Genomic DNA, 14,687 nt, shown 5'->3' on the forward strand with positions numbered 1-14,687 from the left:
AATGCAATTGTAACGAGTAGAAATATATGACTATGGATGTATATATGTTGTATTTTATTAGCTTCTTATTGTAGAATATTTTATTAATTGGTTATTTTGTTTGGTTTTAGGATATTCGTCATAGAGAATACCTTATTAGACAACACTGTAACCTTTCTTTCCCATTATCATCAAAACATTTTAAGATGAGACAGCCTTTATTGCTAACTGAATGGGCTACCATTAGTGTTCTTTGTAATATATATATATATATATATATATATATATATATATATATATATATATATATATATATATATAGATGCAAGGCTTAGAAGGGTTGGGATCAGGCATGTGTGCAGGAAATTGTGTAGAGTTGGTGAGTGAAGGTTCTAGGGGGGTCCGGGTCATGCTCCCACAGAAAATATATTAAAAGAATAAAATCTGCTTGGAACACAGGATAACCGACCCACCCAAGTGAATTTTCTGCACACATGCCTGGGGATATACTCTTTAGTAATTCCACTTTAGAAATCATCATCTTCATTGACAAGTTCATCATCAAATGCTTTCTTGACTTTCAACAGTTTCTTTTTCTTCTTTTTGCCATGCTTCACTGGTCTTTTGTCGTCATCGTCATAGCCGGTCTGTAGTGATATCGTCCCATCAACATTCGTGCTAGCCCTCATTAAACCTGCAAAAAGTATCCCTTAACAATCAGTTTTGGTACATAATATATTATGTGTTTGTATATAAAGTTTGAAAATGAAATTGGTATAAATACACTCTATTCGTAGACATGGTTAAAATTAGTAATGGCCAGACGATATTTTCAGCATTTATCTTCACAATGGAAGAAGGAAGGAAGGAAATGTTTTATTTAATGACACACTCAACACATTTTATTTACGGTTATATGGCATCAGACCATATGGTTAAGGACCACACTGATATAGAAGAGAGGAAAGCCGTTGTCATCACTTCATGGGCTACACTTTTTTCAATTAGCAGCAAGGGATCTTTTACATGCTCCATCCCACAGACAGGATAGTACATACCACGGCCTTTGTGACACCAGTTGTTGAGCACTGGCTGGAACGAGACATAGCCCAAGGGGCCACTGACGGGAATCGATCCTAAACCGACAGTGCATCAAGCAAGCACTGTACCACTGGGCTACGTCCCGTCCGCCTCACAATGGAAGAACCTCAGGCCTCTGGAAATTGTGAGAACGCGAGTTTCATTCATAGTTTGTGTAAACCATTTTTCGTTTGAGCATTAAATTTATGACATCATTTACATGTTCATGATGGGTTACCTAAAAACGAAATGGGTTACCTGAATTTGTTTTGCGTAACCCATAAACGGATTATGGATATTTTCAAAAATCTCAGAGGCTTGGAACATTGGCGCATGTTTTAAAAAATTTAATGATTTAGAGCAACCAAAATGACAACAATCATTACAAAACTAACGTGCAAAAATCCTAGACCTATGTTAATTTCAGTAGTTTCCATAAATAAAAACACAAAAAAAACGTGTGCAAGATTTTTGGTTGTATAATGACTCAAATTTTACTGAAGCAAATCAAAAGTAAAAATAAATAATTTCAAATGTCATAAAATTGCTGGGTTTTTTACATCAGAAATATTAAAAATTTAAACACTGTTTGCCCAAATTTTGTATTAAATAATTACAACTTCATTTTACATTCAGACATTTCACCTGTTGTCCCCTGTTACATCACAACACACCATATAACAGCTTACCCAGTGGTTCATCATTATATTCCAAATCTTCACTTATTGATGTTTTGGCTCGTTTAACCCCCATCTGCAAATCCTTGGCTAGCTTTTTAGCTGCTTTATCATCTCCTCCAGTCTCTGAAAAACAGGGTTAGACAGTTGCTAGTATGACCATATATATTAAAACAAGGAAAGACAATCAAAAGATATTTTAAACTAAACACCATTTTTATGTTTGTCTTTAAAACATTTGTTGTTCTTTCTTATTTTACCGTCTGTACTGCTGATCAACGGATGTGTGCTTCACAGTTGACTATAAATCAACTTTTGACATATCGTCTCCTTCCGAAAAAATGCAAATGGAATGTATTAAATTAACCATTCTCAACAAGTTTGTTTTCTTTTTCTATTTAATTATTTAATTCCTACTTCATGCGGTGTATTGTCATAATAATTGAATCTACAAATGTCAAGCATAGCCTGCCCAGAAGCAATTAGATGCAGGGAAGAGATATACTTTCTTAATTGATACACAGTCAAGATGTCGGGACTGAATGAGTACTAGTATTCCTGAAGATGTGAAGATCAATTATTTGCTGCACCTTATCACTGTTGTTGAAATATCTCTTTTGTATAATAGTAAACATTTAATGGTGCCACTTAATACATGTATTTTAGCGATTTGGGATACGATTTAGGTGGCCATTGGCCGCATTAGACAAGTAACCGCTTATTACAGGTGCATTTACATTATAAATCATTTGGGAGGGAAAAACGTGGCCGCTTAAGGCAGGTGACCGTTGATTACAGGTTGCGCTAGAACAGGTTTGACTGTACTAAGGTCCTGTCCTGGATGAAGAAGCCGGCATAAGTCGACACCTGCGCCCACGACAGGCGTGCACTACAACAGCTTGCTCTGAATGTGCACATTAAGCCCTTTGACCTGACCTGACCTGACCTGATACAGTGATACAGGCTTACTACATAAGGGCTTGATTTAGAATTTGTTACCTGCAACAATTTTAAAAAGTTTTTGCAAAAATGCTCACCTACTGCCATTTTGAGCCTGCATAAGGCATTTTTAAACCAATAACTTTTTGTGAGCAACAAATAAACACACACTGAAAATCAAATATTATGTCCTCAACTGATGGCAATATGTACATATCAAAACATGATAGTTATATATTTCAATCGTAATTAATACAGTTAAATTTAACTAAAATGCTTGATCCATGTCAAACATATATCATAAAAATATTGAAGCTCATTTCAAGATGCACCTTAATGATTATAACTGGCTTACTGTGAATAATTACTGCCTTATATTAATTAGTATAGATATCACATTCAAACAGTACTGTATTGATCAATTAGCTACAGTTATATTTACAGAACATTAATTTCATAAGGTGATAAAATGATGCCATTAGTATCTTAATAGATTTCCAACTCTTTATATTGCATGTTTCAAGAATTATGAAATGTATTGTGATATGTATTGTGAATTAGTTACAAAAACATTTAATAAAACTTTTGCTTAAACAACAATGGTGAAAACATGTGAATGATTAGCAGTTGTTCAAAAATATTAAACTTATAATATGATTTCATTATCAGTAAACACTCGGTGATGAACTAAACAAAAACAGTAATAATGCAACAGCATTTATACCACTTTGTGAATATCTAGCATTAAATGTTTTAGAAAGTGATTGGAGTGTCCAGAACAAATACAGTGATACATGTAAGTTTTGTGTTACATTGTTTTCTTTCTTTCTCTTTTTTTATTTTATTTATTTACTTATCTTTGTTTATGGAGGGGGTTAGGGTTTGGGGTGGATTCATGGATGGATGGCTACATTGCAATAGTCTGTCCCATCCTCCTACAAAAAATATTTTTTGTAAATAATTTCAGTTTGGTTTGACGTAAGAAGCAAAGAAAAAGTGTTTTGGAAATAACACAACAGAAAAACCTATTTATATGTTCAATTTGGAAAATAATCAGCTCAGAAATAAATAACTTGTAGGAAATTTTATAGTATGAAAAACAGGTGTTCCAAGTGGGACGGACTGTAGTTGTTCTTTTAGGGAGTTTGTGGGTGGGTGGCTGTATTTTAGTTCTTTTGGGGGGTGTAAGCAATGGATGGATGGATGGATAAAACAGGTGGGTTGGGAAAAGGCTAACAATCACACAAATTAATATTATTACACAATGACGTAAAGTATGCAACTAAACAAAAGTGTTAGGTAGGAAAGTGTTTTGGTTTAAGCAACTGACCTAAATAATCCATGCCTTTTTTCACATCAGAACTTTAAAAAAATTACACAATATGTTTCTGTGTTAGTATCTCACCATAATACTTTGTCATCTCACCTTCTGATGAACTTTCACCTTCAAAATTATTGAACAAAGATGCCAAATGGTGAAAATGTATTTTACTGTAAACCAGGAAACAATGTGTGTGTATAAATTTTGCATTGTCCACATCCACCCTCAAGTTTTATAAGCATGCATTACTTTAATTGTAGATATACCTTGCAGAGATCAATGGTTGAAATTTACACATCATGAAAATGTGCAACGATATGCATATATTTACACACAAAATACCAATATATTAAAGGAACGTTCCTGAGTTTGCTGTATCGTAAGATGTTTCTGACTAATAAAATATTTCTACGATTAAACTTACATGTTAAATATATTTTCTTGTTTAGAATATCAGTGTCTGTATATTCAATGTGTTTCTGGTCGACTTAATATTTACAAGAAGCCCAAACTGGATTTTGTCTTCAAATAATTTTGTATGTACGAACAAAAAATATTTTAGGAAATAAAATGAAATTTAACCTGGTACAAATATCAGAATGATCAGAAAAAAGTTTAATATACAGCCACTAATATTTGATGCAGAAAAATGTATTTGATATGTAATTACAATCATTAAAAAGTCTCTGTTAGTCGACAACATCTTAAAAAGTGCAGCAAACTCAGGAATGTCCCTTTAATTCATTTTACAGTAAGTAAAGCTAAAACAGCAATATTAGAGGATTAATAATCAATGCTTTGTTCATGATAGAGTCCAGTGGACATTAACATGGCTCGAACTTAAGTACATGTATTTGTTACCTATAATGGCAATTTTGAAATGTTCAATGAAGGCAATTCTGAACCTGTCTACAGCAATTTTAAACTAGTAACTTTTGCAACAAATATAAAAACCAAAACTAGTCCCTTCAACCGACAGCAATAATTTTTATCCATCAGCAAAAACCTGCCATCGGTGAAGACCATGCCTGACCGACGGCAATTCATATTGCAACTACTACATTTGCCATCGTTGCCATCATTAAGTTCGAGCTGAGTATCATTTTATAAAATACCACAACATGATTAAAACATCTACACAAATATATACATGTACATATATAAAAACAATATATTCAAATTCACTGGATTTTGTTTTGTTGAAATATAGTTTTAAAAAAAACCCCAGAGAAATGTAAATACTGGTAAATCCAAAACAACCCAGTTGTTCAAAGCATAGTTAAGTTAATCCTAGGTAAGTCTAATATTTTTCGTTCAAATATTTTTTGCACAAATACAAAATAAACTTAAGATTTGAATATGTATCGATATCATAGCTAGGTTGTTCTAAATCAAGTTTCAACATTATGTTTTCAATTATAATTTAGATTAATTCAGTCCTTGATTTAAATTTGTTTTTGTTAACCACTGGTTAAGCTAATTAATGTTTGAACAACCGACCCCTGGTGTTTATAGCAGTTTTAAATGCATTTTATGCACACACATAAAAAGAAGAAGAGAGAAATGGTATATAATGCAGAAATTAGGCTCAGTAACTTTAAAGTGATAGACACTAGTTTTTAAACAATACGGCTTATGTTTCATTATTAGAGCCATTTTGATAATTAAAATTAGAAGTTACTTATATTTTATTGTTTAGATTTCCCATTTTCGTCTATCCAAAGTGTTTCTGGTCATCCAGGCATTTGCAAAACCCCCAAATATATTTTTCATAATTCTAAAAACGATGTTCGTCTGAGAAGAAACATTTATCGAGACAAACTCTAATCCATTTTTGGACGTTAGATCTCTGTTCAAACCTCACCGACTTTAGTTTCACTCTATTATACCTTTATCCTGACGAGTTACAGCTTTGTAGATTAACCAAACTTAGTGTCCATTTCCACGGGCTGAAACTTAAGAGTATGCGCCTTTAAGTATACTAAACACAGAAATTTAAGTCGGAGGAAAATGAGGTTCTTCAAACATGCCGAGAAATAGCAGTCATACAATATGTGGCTGTAATAAAACTTGTACCAACCTGTGACGGCCGATTCCACAGTCATACAATATGTGGCTGTAATAAAACTTGTACCAACCTGTGACAGCCGATTCCACAGTCATACAATATGTGGCTGTAATAAAACTTGTACCAACCTGTGACAGCCGACTCCACAGTCATACAATATGTGGCTGTAATAAAACTTGTACCAACCTGTGACAGCCGACTCCACAGTCATACAATATGTGGCTGTAATAAAACTGGTACCAACCTGTGACAGCCGACTCCACAGTCATACAATATGTGGCTGTAATAAAACTGGTACCAACCTGTGACAGCCGACTCCACAGTCATACAATATGTGGCTGTAATAAAACTTGTACCAACCTGTGACAGCCGATTCCACAGTCATACAATATGTGGCTGTAATAAAACTTGTACCAACCTGTGACAGCCGACTCCACAGTCATACAATATGTGGCTGTAATAAAACTTGTACCAACCTGTGACAGCCGACTCCACAGTCATACAATATGTGGCTGTAATAAAACTTGTACCAACCTGTGACAGCCGACTCCACAGTCATACAATATGTGGCTGTAATAAAACTTGTACCAACCTGTGACAGCCGACTCCACAGTCATACAATATGTGGCTGTAATAAAACTTGTACCAACCTGTGACAGCCGACTCCACAGTCATACAATATGTGGCTGTAATAAAACTTGTACCAACCTGTGACAGCCGACTCCACAGTCATACAATATGTGGCTGTAATAAAACTTGTACCAACCTGTGACAGCCGACTCCACAGTCATACAATATGTGGCTGTAATAAAACTTGTACCAACCTGTGACAGCCGACTCCACAGTCATACAATATGTGGCTGTAATAAAACTTGTACCAACCTGTGACGGCCGATTCCACAGTCATACAATATGTGGCTGTAATAAAACTTGTACCAACCTGTGACGGCCGACTCCACAGTCATACAATATGTGGCTGTAATAAAACTTGTACCAACCTGTGACGGCCGACTCCACAGTCATACAATATGTGGCTGTAATAAAACTTGTACCAACCTGTGACAGCCGATTCCACAGTCATACAATATGTGGCTGTAATAAAACTTGTACCAACCTGTGACAGCCGACTCCACAGTCATACAATATGTGGCTGTAATAAAACTTGTACCAACCTGTGACAGCCGACTCCACAGTCATACAATATGTGGCTGTAATAAAACTTGTACCAACCTGTGACAGCCGATTCCACAGTCATACAATATGTGGCTGTAATAAAACTTGTACCAACCTGTGACAGCCGACTCCACAGTCATACAATATGTGGCTGTAATAAAACTTGTACCAACCTGTGACAGCCGACTCCACAGTCATACAATATGTGGCTGTAATAAAACTTGTACCAACCTGTGACAGCCGATTCCACAGTCATACAATATGTGGCTGTAATAAAACTTGTACCAACCTGTGACAGCCGACTCCACAGTCATACAATATGTGGCTGTAATAAAACTTGTACCAACCTGTGACAGCCGACTCCACAGTCATACAATATGTGGCTGTAATAAAACTTGTACCAACCTGTGACAGCCGACTCCACAGTCATACAATATGTGGCTGTAATAAAACTTGTACCAACCTGTGACAGCCGACTCCACAGTCATACAATATGTGGCTGTAATAAAACTTGTACCAACCTGTGACAGCCGACTCCACAGTCATACAATATGTGGCTGTAATAAAACTTGTACCAACCTGTGACAGCCGACTCCACAGTCATACAATATGTGGCTGTAATAAAACTTGTACCAACCTGTGACAGCCGATTCCACAGTCATACAATATGTGGCTGTAATAAAACTTGTACCAACCTGTGACAGCCGACTCCACAGTCATACAATATGTGGCTGTAATAAAACTTGTACCAACCTGTGACAGCCGACTCCACAGTCATACAATATGTGGCTGTAATAAAACTTGTACCAACCTGTGACAGCCGACTCCACAGTCATACAATATGTGGCTGTAATAAAACTTGTACCAACCTGTGACAGCCGACTCCACAGTCATACAATATGTGGCTGTAATAAAACTTGTACCAACCTGTGACAGCCGATTCCACAGTCATACAATATGTGGCTGTAATAAAACTTGTACCAACCTGTGACAGCCGATTCCACAGTCATACAATATGTGGCTGTAATAAAACTTGTACCAACCTGTGACGGCCGACTCCACAGTCATACAATATGTGGCTGTAATAAAACTTGTACCAACCTGTGACGGCCGACTCCACAGTCATACAATATGTGGCTGTAATAAAACTTGTACCAACCTGTGACAGCCGATTCCACAGTCATACAATATGTGGCTGTAATAAAACTTGTACCAACCTGTGACAGCCGACTCCACAGTCATACAATATGTGGCTGTAATAAAACTTGTACCAACCTGTGACAGCCGATTCCACAGTCATACAATATGTGGCTGTAATAAAACTTGTACCAACCTGTGACGGCCGACTCCACAGTCATACAATATGTGGCTGTAATAAAACTTGTACCAACCTGTGACAGCCGACTCCACAGTCATACAATATGTGGCTGTAATAAAACTTGTACCAACCTGTGACGGCCGACTCCACAGTCATACAATATGTGGCTGTAATAAAACTTGTACCAACCTGTGACGGCCGACTCCACAGTCATACAATATGTGGCTGTAATAAAACTTGTACCAACCTGTGACAGCCGATTCCACAGTCATACAATATGTGGCTGTAATAAAACTTGTACCAACCTGTGACAGCCGATTCCACAGCTTCATGCAGCTCTCCCTTGGACAGATTGCTCAATGCTGCCAGCTTTGTTAGCAGCTCTTGTTTCTCTTCCTGTCAAGTGAAAACAAACACATATTAATTTTATTCCTCAGAGCACCACATACTTTTGATTTATCTTACATAATAATGAAAAAGCCCATTTACTGCACCAGAAACTATAAATTAACTGGAATAGCAAGATCATAAGCTCTGTAAGTAGTCAATGCCTGATCCTTTGTTATCAATTTGAACATTTATGCTTGTTATGTAATGACATTGCCAACTGGAAAACCAGAAATGTTTTTCTTTCAACCTGTCCATACTGAATATGTTTCTCATGCATTTGAGGGCTTGGTTAGCATCAAAACACAATAGAGCATGAACACACAACAGAGCATGAACACACAACGGCATGAACACACAACAGAGCATGAACACACAACAGGGCATGAACACACAAGAGGACATGAACACACAACAGGGCATCAATACACAACAGGGCATCAATACACAACAGAGCATCAATACACAACAGAACATCAACACACAACAGGGCATGAACACAACAGAGCATGAACACACAACAGAACATCAATGCATCAACAGAGCATCAATACACAACAGAACATCAATGCACAACAGGGCATCAACAGAGCATCAATACACAACAGAACATCAACAGAGCATCAATACATAACAAAGCATGAAAACAAAACAGAACATCAATACACAACAGAGCATCAATACACAACAGAACATCAACATAGCATCAACACACAACAGGGCATGAACACACAACAGAGCATGAACATACAACAGAGCATCAATACACAACAGCATCAACAGAGCATCGATACACAACAGAACATCAACAGAGCATGAACACACAACAGAGCATCAACACACAACAGAGCATCAACACACAGCAGGGCATGAACACACAGCAGGGCATGGACACACAACAGGGCATGAACACACCACAGAGCATGAACACACAACAGAGCATCAATACACAACAAGGCACGAACAGTTCAAGCAAGCTGCCTTTGTGAAACTCTTCATCTGTCCAGAGCATGAACACACAACATAGCATCAATACACAACAGGGCATGAACACACAACAGGGCATGAACACACAACTGGGCATGAACACACAACAGAGCATGAACAAACAGAGCATCAATACACAACAGGGCATGACTTGGCACCTACCAGTACTGGATCCTTTGTAGGACTTGGCACCTACCAGTACTGGAATCTTTGCAGGACTTTGCACCTACCAGTACTGGATTCTTTGTAGGACTTGGCACATACCAGTACTGGAATCTTTGCAGGACATGGCACCTACCAGTACTGGATTCATTGCAGGACTTGGCACCTACCAGTACTGGATTCTTTGCAGGACTTGGCACATACCAGTACTGGAATCTTTGCAGGACTTGGCACATACCAGTACTGGAATCTTTGCAGGACTTGGCACCTACTAGTACTGGAATTTTTGCAGGACTTAGCACCTACCAGTACTGGAATCTTTGCAGGACTTGGCACCTACCAGTACTGGAATCTCTGTAGGACTTGGCACCTACCAGTATTAATATTCTTCAGTATCTGCCATCTACTGGTACTTGGATCTTTTCAGAAGCCTACTGGTACTGGATGTTGTAACGACATTAATAATACGGATACAGATACACACTCCTAAGACTACTGTGTAGTAATAACAATGGTAGCAGTAGAAACACACTCACCTCTAGAGCTTTCTGGAGGTCCAGCTCAAGCTGTTGGTTGAGTTCTTCGCGACACTTCTCCATCTCCATCTTCATCTCCTTGTCGAGGTTGACCATCGCCTGGCGGTGACGCTGCTCCAACAGACTCTGCATCAACACCTGACTGGCCACCCTAAAACAAGACAGATCTATGTTATATACAGGGATTATTACATCTCCTTGTCAAGGTTGACCATCGCCTGGCGGTGACGCTGCTCCAACAGACGCTGCATCAACACCTGGCTGGCCACCCTAAAACAAGACAGATCTATGTTATATACAGGGATTATTACATCTCCTTGTCAAGGTTGACCATCGCCTGGCGGTGACGCTGCTCCAACAGACTCTGCATCAACACCTGGCTGGCCACCCTAAAACAAGACAGATCTATGTTATATACAGGGATTATTACATCTCCTTGTCAAGGTTGACCATCGCCTGGCGGTGACGCTGCTCCAACAGACTCTGCATCAACACCTGGCTGGCCACCCTAAAACAAGACAGATCTATGTTATATACAGGGATTATTACATCTCCTTGTCAAGGTTGACCATCGCCTGGCGGTGACGCTGCTCCAACAGACTCTGCATCAACACCTGGCTGGCCACCCTAAAACAAGACAGATCTATGTTATATACAGGGATTATTACATCTCCTTGTCAAGGTTGACCATCGCCTGGCGGTGACGCTGCTCCAACAGACTCTGCATCAACACCTGACTGGCCACCCTAAAACAAGACAGATCTATGTTATATACAGGGATTATTACATCTCCTTGTCAAGGTTGACCATCGCCTGGCGGTGACGCTGCTCCAACAGACTCTGCATCAACACCTGGCTGGCCACCCTAAAACAAGACAGATCTATGTTATATACAGGGATTATTACATCTCCTTGTCAAGGTTGACCATCGCCTGGCGGTGACGCTGCTCCAACAGACTCTGCATCAACACCTGGCTGGCCACCCTAAAACAAGACAGATCTATGTTATATACAGGGATTATTACATCTCCTTGTCAAGGTTGACCATCGCCTGGCGGTGACGCTGCTCCAACAGACTCTGCATCAACACCTGGCTGGCCACCCTAAAACAAGACAGATCTATGTTATATATACAAGGATTATTATTTCTTCTTGTCACGATCCACCATCATCTGGCGGTGACACTACCCCAACAGATTCTGCATCAAAACGTAGCTCGCCACCTTGAAAGAAGACAACTCTTTTATATTCTCTGTTATAATACAGACATCCACTTCACTAGAAACATCATACTATTCTTATATATTTAAACTCTGGCTTGCTGTGTTCCATACAAATGTTTGGTCATGGACTCAGGATTACATGGATAAGTCTGGCATTTTGAATTCAAGATAGTGGCCATTTTTACCAATACAAATTAAATATAATGAATAATAAAAGCATCATGTAACTCATTATACATCAGCAGATCCCCCCCCCCCCCCCCCAAACCCCTTTTTGTAAATTCAAGTATGATGTGTTCAGCTGTAAGAGGCGCACTGTGTAAAAGGAGAGATGAGTCATCACATTTGGACCCCCCCCCCCCCTTTCAAAAATCCTGCATCCGTGCCCGTTATCCGCAAGGCTCAGTGGGTAGGTGTAAACCACTTGCACCGACCAGTGATCCATAACTGGTTCAACAAAGGCCATGGTTTGTGCTATCCTGCCTGTGGGAAGCACAAATAAAAGATCCCTTGCTGCCAATCGGAAGAGTAGCCCATGTAGTGGCGACAGCGGGTTTCCTCTCAAAATCTGTGTGGTCCTTAACCATATGTCTGACGCCATATAACCGTAAATAAAACATTTCTTTCTTTCCGTGCCTGTTATATTTCCTTAATCTTCACAATCAACCCCAGTGTAGGTGTCTATAATATTAAGAAACTCTTAAAGGTTGTACTATAGCAAATAGAATCTGATGAGTGTCTCACTTTGATATTTCTTTTCTAAACCTTATTGCTACTTCATCAAAACCATAATGCATAAGGGCCGTACATGTATCTGCAAAATGCAGAGTTGAATGGGCATTAGGCAAAATAGTGGTTGATTCCATGAATCTTTATCTAGTGCCTCGTCTATAGGAGGACAGCCACTCCCAAGGAGATCCTTTACTGGAGATTTCATACCTCTTGCACTGCCATAAAGAAGACTGCTATTCCCAGACTAGGTTACTAAATTAAAACCAGCACCAGACACAGCTCATTGGAATAAGTACAGCTGTGATAAGAAGCACTCATGAATCACTGTCCAACCAGTGATGATATCAGGTGTTTGTGAGAGGTGAGCATATCCTGCTCCACCGGTGGCGCCCGTTGTGAGTACTGCCACCACAGCTGTCAAGTCTGTCCCTCAAAGCTATGTCTTACCCGGCTCCTCTCTGTGCCTGACTCTGATACTTATTTTCTAAACCTTACTGCTGCTACTTCATCAAAACTATGTCTTACCCGGCTCCTCTCTGTGCCTGACTCTGATACTTATTTTCTAAACCTTACTGCTGCTACTTCATCAAAGCTATGTCTTACCCGGCTCCTCTCTGTGCCTGACTCTGATACTGCTCCTTCACCTCTTCCTCGATCACATGTTCAATTTCCCTGAAACAAACAGAACTTACTTTCAACATACATTACCGTTTTGAAAAATAAATGAACTAACTGAAAATTACCACTGTGTCATTTCATCCATAAATAAAAAGCCATTGTGGTAAACGGTTTTTGTATTTTTTTATTTTTAAAACAAAACTGAATTGGAAGACTAACAGTTGGTACATCAAAGAACACAGTATGTGCTGTCCTGTCTATCAAAAAATGCAAATTGTAACAGGTTTCCTCTGAAGCTTACATGTATGTGTCATATAGCAACAGCAGATGATTCATTAATCACACTGCTCTACTTTTCGTTCTTAAACTTTCCTGTCCTTTTTATTACCAGCAAGGATATGTTCTTGGCATTAATCTCAGTTGTTCTGCATTTGCACATCAGGCGAGCACTGTACTACAGTAAAATCCCCCCCCCCCCCACTTAATACAGTGGCGTACAAAATTAAAGAAAAAGGAGCTACATCCTACCATCAACATAGTTGGGGAAGGGGAGGGGAGGGGAGGGGAGGGGAGGGGAGGGGAGGAGGCAGTATGCAGCTCAGTGGTAAACTCTCGCCTGATGCACAATTGTCTAGGATTGTGCCCGACAAATGGTGTAACAAAGTCTGTAGTACAAAGAAATCCGCTTATTTGGATGTGCCTCGAGCAACAAAAATATATTCATATAAGCGGCATATTTAATAAACCGAAATTACGATTTCGACATACAATATACCCAATTAGAACCTCTTCATGATTTATGCAAAACCTAATTACGATTCTCCCAATTTGGGCCTCTTGACATATTCAAATATCTGAAATATACAATAATCTGATATCCAATTAAGTGGATTTGACTGTGTGTACTTTTCTGTCTGTAGAATGATGCATGTAAAAGACGCTTGCTGCTTATTGAAAAGAATGACCATGGAATGGAGCAACAGGTTTCCTCTTTTAGTATGTGTGTTCTATGTCTGACACTATATAATCAAAGATAAAAATGTGTTGAGCACATCATTAAATGAAACATTTTGTTTCTTCCTTTATTTCTTTCCATCTTTATTCTTTCAACATAGTGGATTACAAAACTAAAGTAAAATAAAGTGAGCACACCACAGACACACAAACACTCAGACACAGACACACACACAGACACACACACACACACACACACACACACACACACACTGACACAGACCACACATATTCAATACCTTTCCCTCTTGAACTTCTTGGCCTGTATCTTGTCTGCGAGGACGCGCTCCTGGCGTTCGCGGTTGTTCTGGATCTGCTCGCTGAGGTTGGTCACCTGGTTGTAGTGCTGCTGAATAAGCTGGTCCGTGTAGCTCTTGGGCAGACTGACGCCCTCCGTCATCTTCTTCTCCAGCTGGTCCTGTCACAGAAACAGATCACACGGTAAAACAAGCATCCTGCAGTACTGCTACAGC

At 38.9% G+C, this 14,687-nt stretch overlaps 1 protein-coding gene across 1 annotated transcript in view; it reads right to left on the bottom strand.

Annotated features, from left to right (window-relative positions):
- Positions 1-328: 328 nt before the first annotated feature.
- The window catches only part of LOC121383558 (trichohyalin-like), a 58,601-nt gene continuing 44,242 nt past the window's right edge, over positions 329-14,687 (bottom strand). The window contains exons 19-24 of the mRNA XM_041513645.1: positions 14,454-14,632; positions 13,186-13,254; positions 10,628-10,778; positions 8,861-8,951; positions 1,749-1,862; positions 329-673 (exon numbers count right to left, since the gene is read on the bottom strand). Of these exons, the coding sequence (XP_041369579.1) occupies positions 507-673; positions 1,749-1,862; positions 8,861-8,951; positions 10,628-10,778; positions 13,186-13,254; positions 14,454-14,632 (771 nt within the window). The 3' untranslated portion in view covers positions 329-506. The remainder of the gene's footprint in view (positions 674-1,748; positions 1,863-8,860; positions 8,952-10,627; positions 10,779-13,185; positions 13,255-14,453; positions 14,633-14,687) is intronic.

The sequence above is a fragment of the Gigantopelta aegis genome, chromosome 10, assembly GCF_016097555.1.
Source record: "Gigantopelta aegis isolate Gae_Host chromosome 10, Gae_host_genome, whole genome shotgun sequence".
In the NCBI taxonomy this organism is placed as follows: Eukaryota; Metazoa; Mollusca; class Gastropoda; order Neomphalida; family Peltospiridae; genus Gigantopelta; species Gigantopelta aegis.